Consider the following 16,475-nt stretch of genomic DNA (forward strand, 5'->3'; position numbering starts at 1 on the left):
CCATTCCTAATCCTCTTGCATGACCTCATTGTTATAAATATCCTCTTATTCCAAATTCTCATGTGTGAATGCATTCATATCTCAAAATTCAATCTTTGGTTTTTTTTTTTTTAATCTATCATATGTTCTTCCCTTTTTTATGTATGTAGAAAGTGTAAATAGAATTAGATATTATAAGTATAATTTACCAAATACATCTTTACAAACATAGTAAAATAGCTAACAAACTAATTTGCAGAATTAGCAAGTAGGTAAAGAAAATTCAACACAAAATTGGATCAAATTTAGAATATTGTGTTTCTAAAATTTGAGCCTTAATTAGTAGTTAGAAAGCATTATCTTATCATCAAGGAAGAAAAATGAAATACCTTATAAATTATTCTTATCATGTGTTTATAGAGTAAAATCAATAAATTAAGACGTGATACGTCTTTTAAAACCATAAAATGTCAATCTTAATTAGCAATAAGAAAACATTATCTCACCAATGAAAAATATTAAAAAACTTTATAAATTATTCTTATCATATATTTTCACTCTAAAATCGATAAATTAAGATATGATACATCTCTTAAAATTATAAAATTGGTAGCATTAACAAATTACAATCCAGCTAATAAAAATTTCTCATCGAAATCTTTGAATTTTTTTTTTCTTTTGTTCATTTCACTGGCGGTAGGGATTGAAAAACAAAATCACAGCAATTTGGTTTCCCTGCTCGATGGATATACTCAGGTACAGTGCAAGGAGCCCACAGAATTTGTTCTTTCCCTTTCTGCCGAAAGTAGTGATGGTGGATTAATTGATTTCGATTACCATCACTTTTTTCATGTCCACTACTTGTTCTGTAGCTTACACTGATTACTCAACAGACAAAAACTCCCTCATCTACGCAATCCTCTTAATTCATATTTCGTGGTAATGGCGTCTCATCTCATCAAATCCATCTCATCTCCCAATCATATTCTTCATATAGTACTTCAATTTTTTTATAATGGAACATGCAGCGGTCAGCTTCAAAAATATGGAGAGCCGGGTCAGCATTTAAGCCTTTTCCATACACTCTCGATATAGTCGAATCTAGTACTAGTTGCAGTACTGCAGTAGTTGATAACAAAAAAATTGGCAATAATTAAAATTAAAAGGAAAAAGAAAAATGGGTCGACGAGGAATTGGGAAAGACAAACTGATGAATATTGACAAAGGAGCATATTTGGGAAGACGCGGCAGAAGAGGCGTGTTCCACTGCTTCGAACCACGATCCCCTCCGAATAATTAAACCCAAATAGCACTGACTACGTGCGGCAGAAGTCGGACCACAATGCAACTTTCGGTGCCAACCCGTACGATTCATGCGTACATGACAATTCTGCTTTACGTAAATACTACTTACAATTTTTAAAAAAAAAATGAAATGCCCAAAAACCAAAAACAAAGCACCTGTTCGAAGTTAAAGGAGTCAATACCATAATTAGTAGGTATATGAAATCATTGGGTTTGGACCATAACAATGGAAATGAAGTGACTGCTTGCTAACAAAGCAATAGCCGAAAGGGTTGAGGAATAAAGGGTGGATTATGATTTGTGAAGACCTTTAATTGCAATATCAATACGAGCCTTAATTGTATGTTGCAAAATCATTAACCATAACGTCAAAAGAATCGTTTTTACTGTAGACAAAAAAGCAAGTTATGTGAATAAAAACGTCAACGAGTTAAGCAGAATTTGGGGTCAACTTCAAATAAATTGGCTCTAATTTGAAATATTTAGGGTCAACTCCAAATGAATTGGCTCTTTCAAAAATTTAAATCCAAATTTGAGTGATTTAGAAAAAGATTCTCTCCATCGTTAAAAAGTGGTCAAGATGTCCACTCTTTTCATCATATAACGTGTGTTTTCAAACAAATTTAACATCATAATTTGTCCATGCCATTTTCTCTTTTTTAATTAATTTTCATCTATCTTGTTATTCAATATAAGACCATTAAATTTTGAATCAAAAATTAACTTCAGTGTATATTAATCACCCTAGGTGATGTACACTATTTTATTATTCCAAAAATAAAAATATACTTTATTTTAATATATTTCAAATATTTTTTTGGATATAAATGAAATAAAATATGTATTATTTGTTTCATAGAACAAATTCTTGGGCGAAGATGAATTGGGCTCAAATTTTATAATCTACACTGAATGGCCGACTAAAAGCAGGCCGAGCCTACGAGCATGAGCCTGACCTCATATGTGAAAGCCTGGTGTATTAAAAAAAAAAAAGACAAAATCAGTTTCCAGCTATCAACTTAAGTTGACCTAACGGATTAACCAACCCGAGTTGACCCTCTCCAGCCTCAAGTCTTAGGTCGTTCAACCCACCTCTCTCTGCTCATTAAATAGTTGCAAATCAGAGGCACTCCAATAAACGCAATAATGATGATATATAAATTCCCGGATATCTCATGTAAATTTAAAAAATACGAGATTTCAAATTTTAAATTTTAAAAAAAGTAAGCTTTTTTTTTTTTCTTTTTTGGCATTTTAGTTTTAAAGGATGCATTTGCTTGATAAAACAAAGTCCAACCGGTTCAATCCAACTAAGTTGAAGTATTAATACTTATACTTGAGGTTTAGCAAAAAGTTTATTTGGGGGTAGTTGTAGAATTTATATGGAATTGCCATTGTTATCTTGAGATCACATTCCAAAGACTTGTATGTTTCCCTCGTCAACACGATAGGAGAAGATATTTAAGTGCTTTTTGAATGATCTTTGATTCGCCTTGTAGCATTCCAATAATACACTAGTCCATAAATGGTTCAACAGAGTTCTCAACTACCTCGCATGAACATTAATTAGGAACCGCCTAGCTACAGGATTGCTTTCTTGGTCTCATATGGCTTTGTAATATGGTTATATATGTATACACACTGTTCTGACATTACAGCACTTCCTGTCCTTCGATTGGATTCATGGCCACAGCGAGACAAATCCTATCCTTCCGCGCCCCCTGTCCCCAGCGCCTCTCGAGTAACCTTTAAAGCATGCAATGATAGATATTATCTTTGGTGAGCTGGCAATGCACGGTTTTGCAGGAGGCATGGATGGTTTTGAGGAGCTCAACAAGATGGAAAGGAAGAAACGCAGGCTGAAGCGGCACGATAGAATTAGCTTTTCAGCCACCTTGCCTGGTGATGGTAGCGGCGTTTTTGCTGGCAGTCTCTGTGTAGTTAAGTTGTCTAAGGACCCATTTTCCGATATAAGAGAGTCCATATTAGAGATGATTGATGATGCAGGTGTACGTGATTGGAATACAATGGAAGAGCTGGTTTACTGTTACATTGCTCTCAACTCACCAGAGGTTCATGAGATCATTGTCAATGCTTTTCTGAGTTTGTGTTATTCTTAATTTTCGTTCTTATTAGTTTCTACTGTTTATAGTTCTATGTAGCATCTTTCATTAGAAGTATGACATTATTAGCTTGGCTTGTAAAATCATGCGGAACCTGGAAACTATTTTGATTTTATTCTAGTATATAACGGACCAATATCTCAAAATTCCAGAGATTTCTGTCATTTCTCATTGTAAGCAAGAAATTGTGCTGAAGCATGTTGAAAACAAAGATTAAATTAGCTAAGTCCATAGTAATTAATCCTTCGCCATCACCAACTTCTCTGAAAACATTTTCGGTCATCCGCCAGGCTCTCTGCCTAGCTACCTCCGTTGTCCCTGCTTCTTTTAAAATGGCATGCTACCGATTCTCCCTGTCTTTTGAACCTCATAGTTGAAAAGCTGTCTGCAAACAGAAGTAGCAACAGATCAATTATTTTTGCTTCTGTTGCCTCTAATATGAATCAATTTTCCCCCCTTTTGACATAGTCTGGATCCTTCTTGTCCTATAACAGTAGGACTTTCTCCCGCTTGACTGATAGCCAAAGGGACACAAGGAAAAGTTAAACAAAACCTGATGTTTGTCATCTTAAGTACAACATTATTTGTTTCGTGAAACGCAACAACTTTGCTTCCTCTTCACCTCTTCTTTTCGGAAAATTTTTGAGTTATTATGCCCCTGTAATTTTAAAATATGGGTTCCAAGATAAATAAGAAGAGACAAAAAGGAAATTACTACAAAAGCGAAATATACTTGATTTAAAAGAGAGCCCTTGAATTTATTTGTCAAATTTCTAAAATCAAGAGCCTAGTTTCTTAAGAAGGTGGGTTGGTTATATTTTCTTGTGTAGTAGACCCTTCACAAAAATGGGTTCGCACTGACTTCAGCGTTCTACAGTATCTTTTAGAGCTCCTTCTTCCATGGCATAGACGCTTTTAACAGGCGAAGTATTAGTTGGTATTACTATGGTCTTCAACTGCATCTCTCCAAATTCAGGACCTGTTTTCGCCAATTCTTCAGCTCCTGCATCTGGCTGAGGCAAGCATTTTGTTTCCTTCCTTCTTCCCCACAAAAACGAGTACAGTCCAACTATTATCATAACCGTGCCAAGCACGCTGAAAGCATGAATCAATTGTAGGAATGTGAGAGATTATAATTTATAGCATTGCTTTGAAATAATGCAAAAAGATATATATATATATATATATATAATATGCAAGTCATAGGATAGTAATCTCTGGCAAAGTAGATGAAGGATAGTGCAAATCATACATTCCCAGTCTCATCTTTTCACCAAGTACTAAAGATTCTGATATGGCCACAAAGATTAGGGCCAGCGGGTTGAACATAGGGGCATAAGTGGGGCCTCGCTTAGCAATCGACAATGCAAGTAAGCAGAATGTTGCAGCGGTACTTAGTGCTCCCTGCACAGGTAAACTCTCATGTATCTAAAGTATCGTAGGCCTAACAATTTATAAATTTCAAATCTTGGTCCTCCTGGAAAATAAAAAGTAAAAAATGGAGAAATGTGTCAGTAACCTTACCGAGTAAACTATAGTAACTAGCTGCAAGTTCCACTCTAATCTCCATGCAGCCTTGCGCCTGTCTAAGCACAGGCCTAATGCTGCTGATTGTATGGACGCCATGATGCATGTTATCAGCGTTGCCCGGTATTTTGATGGAAATACTTTGAGCAACTTGACCTGTTTGAAAGTAGCTGGAAACTCATGAGCAGATTAAAGAGATCCAAAAAGAAAAAAGGACTGAGTCGACTGCCATTGTAGCATCAGGAGGGATTTGCTGATTTAATTCACACCTGCAATATATACCAAGTAGCGTAGCACAAGCAACTACCAATAAGCATGAAAGTTCCACGAGTCCAGTGAGACTTGGATACGTTCATAGCAGCAGGCCTGTGAAAATTATGATCATGAACAAGATAGAATGCTTTTCCCTTATAGAGACAAGTTGTCAGCGCACCTCCCACGCACAAAATTGCACCCACAATCTTAATTTTGCCTGCTCTGGTGCCTAGTCCTAGCTTCTCTATTCTACAAACACGAAATAAAACCTTTAGCACAGTGTTTCACAATTTCTTATTAGGCCTTCCTGCATTGTACCCGGTAACAACAACCAAATCTTACCGGAAAACGATGGAGAAAACGAAGGTGACTATTGGAATTATGTTGAGGAAGTTGGTGGAATATGTAGCTGTGGTGTCTCGAAGACCATAATAGAACAGTCCCATGGCCGCTGTTATCCTGCATGATCATGTGCTACATCAAGAATTAGATTTTCGTTGTTTTTTAGAAAAAAAAAAAAACTGGAAATTAAGTAAGTAAATGATTTCTGAATTAGCCATTCTAAATATGAGGTAGTCAAAGGGCTGCGAATGCCAGATATGACTGATGGGCATGCAATTCTGAAGGAATCCTAATTTATTGAATCAAAGCAAAGATTGGGTTGAATACCTTCCGATCGACTCAAACAAGGTGGGAAGCAATTTAAGCCTTTTAGTCACATTTTACAATACTTTTGGTCCTACTCTCTATTGTTTTGATTCAATCCTGAAAGTATATTTACGCAAAGTTTAAGATATTTTAATGAAATTCATAGCTTTTAGGCTTCTTTATCTTTCGGCAGATAATTGGAAAGCAAAGTTCCTCGTGGCTCACATCATTAGAAAAGTAGTAGAAACCAAACAGAATAAATCTACTTAAAAGCAATCAACCTTTGTCCCTGCTTTATCTAATCTAACGTCTCTTAATCATCCACGATAAATATAACGTCTGAGAAACAGAGAAAGTGTAAGACATAGGAAGATTGAATAAAAACAAAGAAAAAAATTAGCCCACGGAACCTAATTAAAGCCACTATTAATCATCATTTAATTGGTCCCAACGGGGCATCACTAGATAATTAATATCCTCAGCTTAATCAAACAGCTGTCTCTAACTAATTTGCAGAGGAAGAGCCTCGTTAGAAAGGTGAATCGAAGCAAAAAAAGGAAATATATGTTCACGCGGAAGAACGACCAAACCTTATGATTCTGATATACGCATGCTTTCTTATCTTTATTACTTTGTTAAAGGGAAAAATGAAAAGGAATGTCTGGTTTTATGCTTTTTGATAAATGGCAAATATGGAAGCTTTGATTGTGAACAGCGATCAACCCTTGTGGAAATTATAGCATGCGAAAACGAATTTTCATTATTGGTGCTTCATTAGAGCTCTATAATTAATAATATTTATTATCTAATTGTCTTACGGTTTGCTCATTAATATGCCAGAAAAAGTCGTGCAAGTAATTTGGAATGATGAAAAGAGCACTTCTACACCATCTTAAATTCTGCCATCGTGAGTCTTTTGATGTTTGCTATTTAAAACGTATATCTCTCGCAACCATGTTAATCAACCAAACGGGCAAAAATGTAAAGGAAAGAAGGCATAAGGTGCTTACCCTGTTAAGGCATTGATGAAGAGCCAGAACCAAGTCGACCAGGTCAGCTTCTTTGAATTACCTCTGCAGCCATGGCACAAACAGGCACAGGCATGTCAAAGATGTGGGGAAAAAATGTAATACTATTATTAACTAATTAATTAAAAACTTATAGTACCGCTATATATCGACAAAGGAAGTTAAAAAACGAAAGATGGAAGAGCAGATTAACCTTTCCAGGAAGAAAGCAAAAGGAGCAACGCAGAGAGCAGCGACTAAATGTCGATAGGCCATGAGTGCAAAGATGAAGGTTCCTTGACTCAAGATGACTTTAGAAAGCAGCTGCTGCCCTGTTGCAAAGACTTGGACGGCCAACATGCTCGCTACCATCTGTGACCACCCCAACCATTTCCTCACTGTTCCCATTACGGCCATTCTCTTTAAACGACTAAAAATCTTCAAACTTCCCTGTAAAGCGAGTGAAATAGAGGGATATGGCTAAAATTACATGAAAAAAGAGATCGGAAACGGCTGTCGCCTGTTTGTTCTGCTGAGCATGTATTTCTCTGATTCCCAATAAACATAGAAGAGTCAAAAGGGTCTTAGAGGAGAAATAAATGCGGGGAGCATTGGAAAATCCAAAGGGCTAGAGCTTCTTACAGATGCCATGCCATATATTCGGGGAGACAGTGAATTCTGCGTCAGAGATTGGCATATTGATAAACTCTTTTTTGCCAAGTCTGCATGGGCTTTTGCTAAATACCACTGTACTATAATAGCAGCATTTATTTGTTTAGACATCATAATTACCCACCTATATATGGCTCTGCGGAATCACTCGTTTACTTAACTCTTGTGGACACCGGATGTAAAACTTTCTGTCGAGTGCCCGTTTCAACTTTTGGATTCTATACATAAATGGCACCTAAATATATATCAATGAACAAATCCCTTATGGCGAAGCCCACTTAGGTCCACCACAGGTCTTTCTTTTTCTGTAATTGCCACGACTAGTTTTTGGTATCAAGGATGTTGTAGTCATTGGTAAGGAATCCACTAAAATCGACCAGATAAGAGTGTTATATAGGAGGAAATATTTCAAACGGCCACCCATCCATTTTAATTTTATGTTAATTTTTTCTTTTTTATTTCCTTCAAAAAGCAAAAGGGAGTGCATCTGCTTTTCTGATGGAAGTCCATTTGCTTTGACACAACATCCCACAGATTGACTGCGTTGTCTTCCAATGATTTTTCTTTTTGCGCTTTACCAAGGTTTTTGACTTGTTGATCCCAAAACCATCAGGGTTAATCCTTGTCTTAGAAATAAATTCTGGTCTGGAAGCAACTCCGGCCAAGAGTGGCAAGCCAACCCCCTTTTTAATCGTGCCTGGCCGCCTGCTGTTATAGAAATGGCTGGAATATTTTCTTTTCACGTAGAGAAAACTGGAAAGACCATCAGTGACCTTCCATTTTCGTTCCTTGAACAGGTATAATAAGTACTCGAAGGGATCATAAATGGCATCTAGAAGCATAGGTGGCAAGACAAGCTAAAAAGAAGCTTTTTAAATTGATGAATATAGTAGTATATATCTTGTCCTGCAAATATGTTGCAAATGAAACTCTTATGGCATGCAACATATGCATGAGAGTGTGACCGTTGGAAAAATGCAAATGCACTTGCCCAGAAAATCAGTCGATAGCTGGATACAGCTGGTGGTTGCTTTAATTTAAATAAATAAATTTAGACTTTAGAAAGAGACGAGGCTCTTTCCGCAATCTGAATAGTCAGCCATCAGCACCCAAAACAAAACTAGAGCTGGTAGCAAGCGTGCCTTGATTTCGTTTCAGGCTTTCGGCCCACACTCCACAGTATATTCATAGAACAAGAAGTTCATTACTGCAAGAATTTGATATTGCAAATTAGTGCAACTGATCATCGTTTTGGCACAGTGAAGTTGATAATTTAACACAATTATTATTTTTGATAATCGATAAACTTGTATTTGGTGTTTCTTGCCATAGCTTCAAATTTTTTGAGATGAAGATAAATAAACTTGGTTTCTTATATGTTGTACTAACATTAATATGTCAGGCATTGCGATTAAGCCTTGACATTAATACATATTCTTGAAGGGGTTCAGTTCCTGAACTTTATCAGCTTGGGTTTGAATTTAGTTTCGGTCATGGGACCACACACTTTGCATAAATGGGCCACATTCAAGAGGGTTTTAGGTTGGCTGACAGATAAAGTGCACGCTAGGATTTGTTGGGTCCTCCTCCCTCCAAGTCACAGTAGCCCATCCTTCATCCCCACCTGGGCTCAGGCGACTCGGAAAAGGAAGACCATACAGATGATACAATCGTCAGAGACCATGGAACCCGGAGTGGGTGACAATGAAGGTCCACGCCAAGGTTATCGAGGTGGAGGGCCCACGTGGCAAGCTATTTGTAACTTCAAGCATCTCAACCTGGATTTTGGCCTCGTTTCCGACTAGGCCACTGGCAAGCACTAGCCTAAGATCGAAGCCTGGTTTGGTTCTTGTAAGACGGCCGCTGCTATGCCAACTGCTCTTGGCCATGTTGACGATCTCATAGTATCACCTTTCACCAAGGGATTCGGCTATATGATGCGTTTTGTTTATGCTCATATTCCTATCGATGCCTGAATGCATTCAATTGAATATGTTCTGCTTTTGGGTTGTTTTTGGTGAGGAAAGTGGATATGCCCAAAGAGTTACCATTGTACGGTCTCAAAAGGTTAAGATGAGATTAAATTGGATGGAAATGACATTGAGCCCATTTTACGATTTGCTGCCCTCATTAACCAGGTCTAAGATGTACTCCAGTCTCCATATATGTGTACCATGCATGTACATGTCTTACATTAACTCATAACTACTTTCAGTTTGCTGACACGGCAATTTGTGTTTTTGGGACAGAAATGCCGTGTCTAGAACAAAGATACTCGGAAGTTCCTTGATAGTATCTATGTTAGTGAGAAGGGAACCATTCTAGAGCAGGACTGATAAAGGTGACAACGATGTTGGTCTTTAGCTATAGCTTTTCTTGTTTTAGTATTTTTTTTTTTTACTGATGACATTACGGTAATTGTTTTGAAGAAAGCTTTTACAGTTTTGAAATTAGATCAACAGACTTGTGTTACAAGAGCTTTTTTTCTTTGTCAAATGATTTTGTTGGATGCAAATATATAAAATACCTTTTAAATGTGGCTTTCTATTTGACATTCTTTGGAGTTTTGAATGTTGGTGGATCATGGATGTGTATTCTGTTTACTTGGTGGACTTCATGTTGGGTGGTTTGGTTGCTGAACCAGCTCTGTTTCTTTCATCCTTCTGTCAGGGGCAACGTGAGGTTTGTCCATGGCTGAAGTGATGTGTATGATAACATACCGTTTTTGCAATGCTCCTTCTCGATGTCTAGTAAGCGTTCTCCCCGTCCTTTCGACACAAGCAACCGACCGCATCATTGGGTCCCATTTGCATTAAGTTTGTCTTGGCTCACCGGAAGGTAGAAATTAACATTTGTGAATATGAAAGCACCGAATGTGCCAACTATCGGTTTTACATTGCAATCTGCCATTTCATCAATGCTTATAAAAGCACTGAATATTTTAGCTAAATAACCGACTACCATTTTATTAATGCTTCTGTTTTTCCTCTTGGACCCATTGTTGATATTCCATACATCAGAAATTGATTTTTGTAATAAAGTTCAACAATAACACGATTGGATTTCTAAAATTATTAAGCTTGCCTTGGTGAGCATTCTAGGTAAGCTCTCTTAGCATTTACTAAGTAATTACCAGTTATAGGTTGTGGTATCTAATCAAATAGCTCAATAATAGAGAAAGAGGGCCCAAGGCAGATGACTGAGAAACCTGTAATCACCTCAAAAAAATCATTAGCTACGTGCCCCACAAATAATGCAAATCTAAAGCCCATGAAACATCTCCATGTGGTCCTCGTCAGACTTGTGAATTGAGATTGTTGTAGGCAGCCAGCGTTGTTCTCTTTCAGGTATTTGTAATTATCTTAAACTAGTCATTTGGGTTGAGTACTATGGCTCACAGAAAGGGACAAACAACAATCTATTCATATTTTGTAATGAAATTCTAGACTGGTACTGGAGGAGATGGTGTAGCCACATTTGGATATGTTACAACGGCGTCTTTCTTGGAGCATATCTTTAGTCCCCCCCACCCCCAAAAGGAAAAGATAACTCGCTGGGCTGGAACTTTTCCGTAGCAGAGTCCAATCACCATTAACGAGCCTGCGAGAATTTACAGAGCTAAAACAAAATGGCCATAAGAATTTCTTCCTCCTCTGTGTTCCCTGTTGCCTGTTTTTGGCACTGGTTTTTTTTGTGGTCATGGTCACTTTATCTTCTAGCTTTGGTACAGTACCCAACTTTAGTTGATTCCTCAGGTACGGCAAGTGCACCTGTAATAAACGTTATCAAACACATCTCCTTCACAAATTTCAGCCTTGATGATCCCAGAGTAACATCCGATGTGAAGCTTCTAGGGAGTGCGAAGCTTTCAATGGAGAAAGGTGCTGTCCAAATTCCAGACGAATCAGATGCCTTTGATCTGAGACATCAAGCAGGGAGAGCCATTTACTCCTCGCCTGTCCGCCTGTTTGATCCACACACCAGCACCCCAGCATCCTTTCAATCCACCTTTGCTTTTCAATTTACCAATTCTTCTAACGCAAGCAGAGATATGCTTAATCACGGTGGCAGCGGTCTCACATTCATCATGGTCCCTGATGAGTTTACTGTAGGAAGACCTGGACCATGGCTAGGCATGCTTAATGATGCCTGCCAGGAAGATTACAAAGCCGTTGCTATTGAATTCGATACGCACCAGAATCCTCAATTTGGAGATCCAAACGACAATCATGTGGGCCTTAATCTTGGTAGCATTGTTTCCACCACAACCATCGATGCATCAGATTTTGGGGTGATCCTTAATGATGCTTCAGTTCACCGAGCTTGGATTACATATGACGGTCCTCGGAGATGGATGGACATCCACCTCGGATCCGATGGCGGCGATTACCCCTCTAAACCTATCTTCTCAGGTTCTCTTGATCTCTCTCCTCATCTGAATGAGTACATGTTCGTTGGATTCTCAGCATCCACAGGCAACATGACCCAAATTCATAACGTACTCTCCTGGAACTTCACCGCAACTAGCCAAGCTTTCCTTCGCATCCCTTCTGAGGAAACATGTGAGAGTGAGATCATCCTCCAGAAATCTGATGCTGCTCAAAGGACGCAAAAGAGATCTAACAGAGAACCGCCCAGCAGTTTCTTGATTTTTATTGCCGTAGCTGTGCTAGCTTTGGCTATCATGATTGGTTTTTTCTGTAGCCGCAGGGGAAAAAATGACAATTCCAAACTAAATGCGTTGCCAGAGAAGACGCAAAGACCCAGACCTCCCAACAAGCCCCGCCGTTTCACGTTTTCTGAGGTTTCAACAGCAACTCGGAGTTTTAGCGAGGCAGAAATATTAGGTAGCGACGCCAGAGGTGTTTATTACAGAGGGAAGCTTCCCAATGGCTGTCAAGTTGCTATCAAAAGGCTGTCTGCTCAGTTCCTTAACTCACAGCAAGGCTTAGATAGACGACGGCTTCTCAAAGAAATTGGTGCCATGAGCCGAGTTCGTCACCCGAATTTGGTTCCCATCAGGGGATGGTGCCATGATAACCGCGAAATGATGATTGTGTATGACTTTTTCACCAATGGAAGCCTTGATAAATGGCTGTTTGGCGTTGGGGTTCTTCCCTGGACACGACGTTTCAAAGCTATCACCGATGTTGCCGAAGCATTAAGCTTCCTTCACTCCAAGCAACTCGCTCACAAGAACATGAAAACAAGCAGCGTCTTTCTTGATGTAAGCTTCCGAGCGGTTCTAGGTGATTTTGGCATGGTGCTTTCAGCAACCGAGTCAAAAAAGTTTGAAGCAGCAGTTAGCCAAACGGCTGATGTTTTCGAATTTGGAATCTTTATGTTAGAAGTGGTTTCCGGACGGGGAAAGTTAGACCCCGAAGTGAACCAAGAAGAGAGGGATTTGGTAGATTTTGCCTGGAGAATGCACATGAAAGATGAGAAGGTGAAGGTGGTGGATGGGAGGATGGGCTCACTAGTTAATTTGGAGCAAGCCATTCGGGTTTTGGACATTGGGCTACTTTGTACACTGAACGAGTCTAAAGGAAGGCCTACCGTGGAGGAAGTGGTCGAGTTTCTGAGCATGGAAAGACAAATTCCAGAGCTGCCAGCTAGTAGACCCGTGGCCTTGTTCCCTTACAATAGTGCCACGGGTCTTTGCACTGGATATTCTTGCGGCCCATTCAAGTGACCTATGTGTTACTGATCTTCTGATCTATGCAAAAGGATGCATTAAGGCAATTCTTGAGCTGGTTCTGGTTATGAAGCCAGAATGGTTATTCGGATGTATAAAATGTAATAGTAATTGAATTTAAGAGACATTCCATAAACTAGTCAACTTTGTCTATTACATTGCTTCTGCATCAAAGCCTACTGTATGTTCCTTGGTTGAGAAAATATTGCAATTTGAGCAAAGTATTGAGTTCAATTTTAGTAAGTTTGAAGATCCAAATTATGAGGAAATAAGTTTGGATATTAATTGGTGAAAATGAATATTGCTTACATGACGTTGATTAGAATTAGTAAGAGAATAGAACTAGAGAGAAAATATTCTTATCTTATATAGATCAATAAAAAAATGCATAATATATAAAAAAATCTTTAAATTATTTATTAAATTTTGAATAATCTCTTATTCGTTCAAATAAATTTTTATATTTTTATTTTGAATCAAATATATTTTTATTGCATCATTCGTTTTTTTCTATTTGTATTTCTTTTATCTTTCCACAGTGATGTGAGAGCTTTTAGTTTATAGGGATTTGGACCAAAACCTCCAATTTGTATATACGGGTAGATCTAGAAATTTTCCTAAGTGGTGTCATAATTAAAATATTAATTAAAAAAATAAAAATGTTAAAATTCATAAGTAGAAGTTTTAACATTAAATTAAAAAAATATAAATTCAATATAATCATTTAATGCTTTACAATAAAAATATCTAAAAAAATTATAATTGTCCACAATAATTTTTCATAGTTTGAAAACGTTGTATGATAGTATCAGTAAAAAATCTATTAAATATATTTTTTAATATATGTAACTAAAAAATCATTCATCTACTCGTCACTCATTCAATTGTGTAGCTTGTGCTTTATAATTATAAATCCAAACTATCAAATTAATCAAAAAATAGTTAGATATAAAATATTTAAAAACTTAACTTAGATTGAAAATGACTTACAATTGAAGCTTAATTAAGTTGTTTTAAGAAAGTGAAAAACATAACCAAGGATAGAGAAAAAGAAAGTCACTATAGGTTTTAAAAGTGAAACTTGAATTTTTTAAAAATGAGAGTAGTTTAAGTTTTGATTTTTTAATAAAATCTTAAATTATAGAAGGAAATTTTTTTTTCTTTCCATGTAGAATTTAAATATTAATATGTAAGTTATTTTTTTATAAAACTACTTTTTGATAATATTTAAATATTATTTTTAAAATATTAAAATATTATTCATATATAAATTTTTTAATAAAATCTATCTTTTAACCCCACTTCCTACAAAATTGTAAAAAAATTAATGGGTTCATAGTATTATTAAATATATAAAATTCTAAAAAAATGATATAATAAATAATTTTTTTAATTGAATGTTGTCATGTGACACCACTCTCATGAACATGGGTTCGCCCATGTTTGTATGGTCAATAGTGGTGGCTGGCCTAAATTCAATGTCATGTTGTCTTTTATGGAGATTGAAAAAACGGTTGATATAAATTGAGAGTATGAAGAAAATTTAAATGGCTAGATGATTAAACATGTCATTTGTGAAGCAAATGAAAGAGCAGATAATTTGGCAAAGGTAGCACTATGCAACAACCAGTTGCAACTGACCGCAACCGTTGATTCCTGCAAGACATTTGTTATTGTAATTGTCTGTTGGAGCGATCAACCTCATCGCCCAATCGGCTCGATAGTCTGGCGGACTTCCTCCCCTTTAAATTGACTACAAAACCTAACCCCCACCCTTGTTTTTTTTTTTTTGAGGTCAAGACTATCTTAACCTTCATTAACCCCTCCTAAATAACCAGCTAGCCAACCCCTCACCCCTTGATAAAATTCCCCCAATTTTCAATCTCTTTTTTTGCTAAACCCTAATTCACCTTATTAACTCACCCATTCATAGCCCATTCGTGCGTTGCCTCCAATGTCACTCTAGACCGCTACCAGCCACCTATTCTTGCTTTTCTTGGCAACAACTAGCAAGGTAAATCACAAATTTTTTTTTCTTGGTTTTGTGAAAATAACAAGAAAGAGAAAGCTTGAATGATTGTGAATACTATTTTTTTTATTAAAATTCATGCTAGAGAGAAAATATGCCAGAGATTGTAAGTATTATATATTGTTTTTTGCTTGTAAAAAATAATATTAGTGTATATAAATATAATTCTAAGGGATTAGAAAAAGAAAGGCTATTTACAAAAGTTGAACAAAAAAAAGCCCAAGTCATCCCAAGTCAACCTAAATCGGTTCAAGTTAGCCTAAATCAACCTACCTCAAGAACTAACATAAGATCGACCGAATCGAGGTCGAGTAAAGCCGACTGAAATTGATCTTTTACATTATTCGGGCGGTTCGTAAGGTAAATTTTTTTATAAAATTTAGGTAAAATCAAATTGACAATCAACAAAATCGAACCGTGCTCATCCCTAGGCAAAGGAAGGGGTGCAACTACAGTATGATATTCTATGAATTTTCTAGATTTGCAAGGAGAATTGTTCTGCTAGACTTCAGTATCTATTGTTGCATAAATTGTGCATGTTTTACCAGATTTAGACTTCTTGGGAAAAAAATATAAAGGTAAGCCTACTACTTGCTCAAAATTCTATATTTATATAAAAAAAAAGTGTGGAATAAGAGGTATTCAGGGGTGCGAAATAATATTCTTAAACCCTATCCCCTATTTACAATTTTTTCATGTAGGTGAAGTCCAATCTTCATATGGTTGTAAGTGATGGGAGCTGTGTATACGTTTCTGGCAAGATATGTGGCTTGATTGCTTGAGGGTGGTATCTTGATAGAGCTCTTTGCTCGAATTTCTGCTTTATCACAAAACAAAATGGCTACATCAATGAGTTTGGTTCATGGGAAGAGGAGAAATGGGATTGGAAGATTGAGTTGATGAGGCATCTATTTGGATAAGGGAGCAATTTAAGCAATTTAAGGCCACTGTTGGCAAGTACTCTTTGTGCAAAAATTTGGGAGATTCATGTGCATGGAAAAGCTATTAAATGGTTGTCAGATGGAATAAGGTTTTGATTTTAGGATTATGAGGAAAATCTAGTTGATGCTCCAAGGAATTGTATAGTTTAGGGGCTAATTCTCTTGATTTTATTTTGTAAAGTTAGGTAGGGAATTTTTTGTGTACTCAAATGGGTGCAGTCTTATCAAAGAATAATGGATAGATAAATCGGCATTTATGAGGGTTTTACCTTCCAATATATGTGATTTTTGAAA

General features: G+C 36.9%; 3 protein-coding genes and 1 pseudogene across 3 annotated transcripts; 3 read left to right on the forward strand and 1 right to left on the reverse strand.

Annotated features, from left to right (window-relative positions):
• Positions 3,045–3,404, forward strand: LOC18605882 (transcription repressor OFP1). The gene has a single exon (XM_007039174.2). The coding sequence runs from the start codon at positions 3,045–3,047 to the stop codon at positions 3,402–3,404; it is 360 nt and encodes a 119-aa protein (XP_007039236.2).
• Positions 3,073–7,881, reverse strand: LOC18605883 (WAT1-related protein At1g43650). The gene is made up of 7 exons (XM_007039175.2): positions 7,059–7,881; positions 6,848–6,910; positions 5,532–5,648; positions 5,204–5,438; positions 4,932–5,090; positions 4,660–4,811; positions 3,073–4,502 (listed from the first exon to the last, which is right to left on the reverse strand). Exons 1-7 carry the CDS (start codon positions 7,259–7,261, stop codon positions 4,271–4,273), a joined length of 1,161 nt encoding a protein of 386 aa, XP_007039237.2. The 5' UTR covers positions 7,262–7,881; the 3' UTR covers positions 3,073–4,270.
• LOC108661187 lies at positions 9,010–9,852 on the forward strand (annotated as a pseudogene).
• On the forward strand, positions 10,597–13,450 carry LOC18605885 (L-type lectin-domain containing receptor kinase VIII.1). Its single transcript, XM_007039177.2, has one exon. It carries the CDS (start codon positions 11,145–11,147, stop codon positions 13,206–13,208), a length of 2,064 nt encoding a protein of 687 aa, XP_007039239.1. The 5' UTR covers positions 10,597–11,144; the 3' UTR covers positions 13,209–13,450.

The sequence above is a fragment of the Theobroma cacao genome, chromosome 3 (assembly GCF_000208745.1).
Source record: "Theobroma cacao cultivar B97-61/B2 chromosome 3, Criollo_cocoa_genome_V2, whole genome shotgun sequence".
Lineage (NCBI taxonomy): Eukaryota > Viridiplantae > Streptophyta > Magnoliopsida > Malvales > Malvaceae > Theobroma > Theobroma cacao.

Excerpts from the sequence above, each read along its gene's own strand:
- LOC18605882 (XM_007039174.2), top strand. The coding sequence starts at position 3,045 with ATGATAGATATTATCTTTGGTGAGCTGGCAATGCACGGTTTTGCAGGA.
- LOC18605883 (XM_007039175.2), bottom strand. The coding sequence starts at position 7,261 with ATGGCCGTAATGGGAACAGTGAGGAAATGGTTGGGGTGGTCACAGATG. Across the intron at positions 6,911-7,058 it reads TTTGCTTTCTTCCTGGAAAG|AGGTAATTCAAAGAAGCTGA; the intron begins GTTAATCTGCTC and ends CCATGGCTGCAG. Across the intron at positions 5,091-5,203 it reads CTACTTGGTATATATTGCAG|GTCAAGTTGCTCAAAGTATT; the intron begins GTGTGAATTAAA and ends ACTTTCAAACAG.
- LOC18605885 (XM_007039177.2), top strand. The coding sequence starts at position 11,145 with ATGGCCATAAGAATTTCTTCCTCCTCTGTGTTCCCTGTTGCCTGTTTT.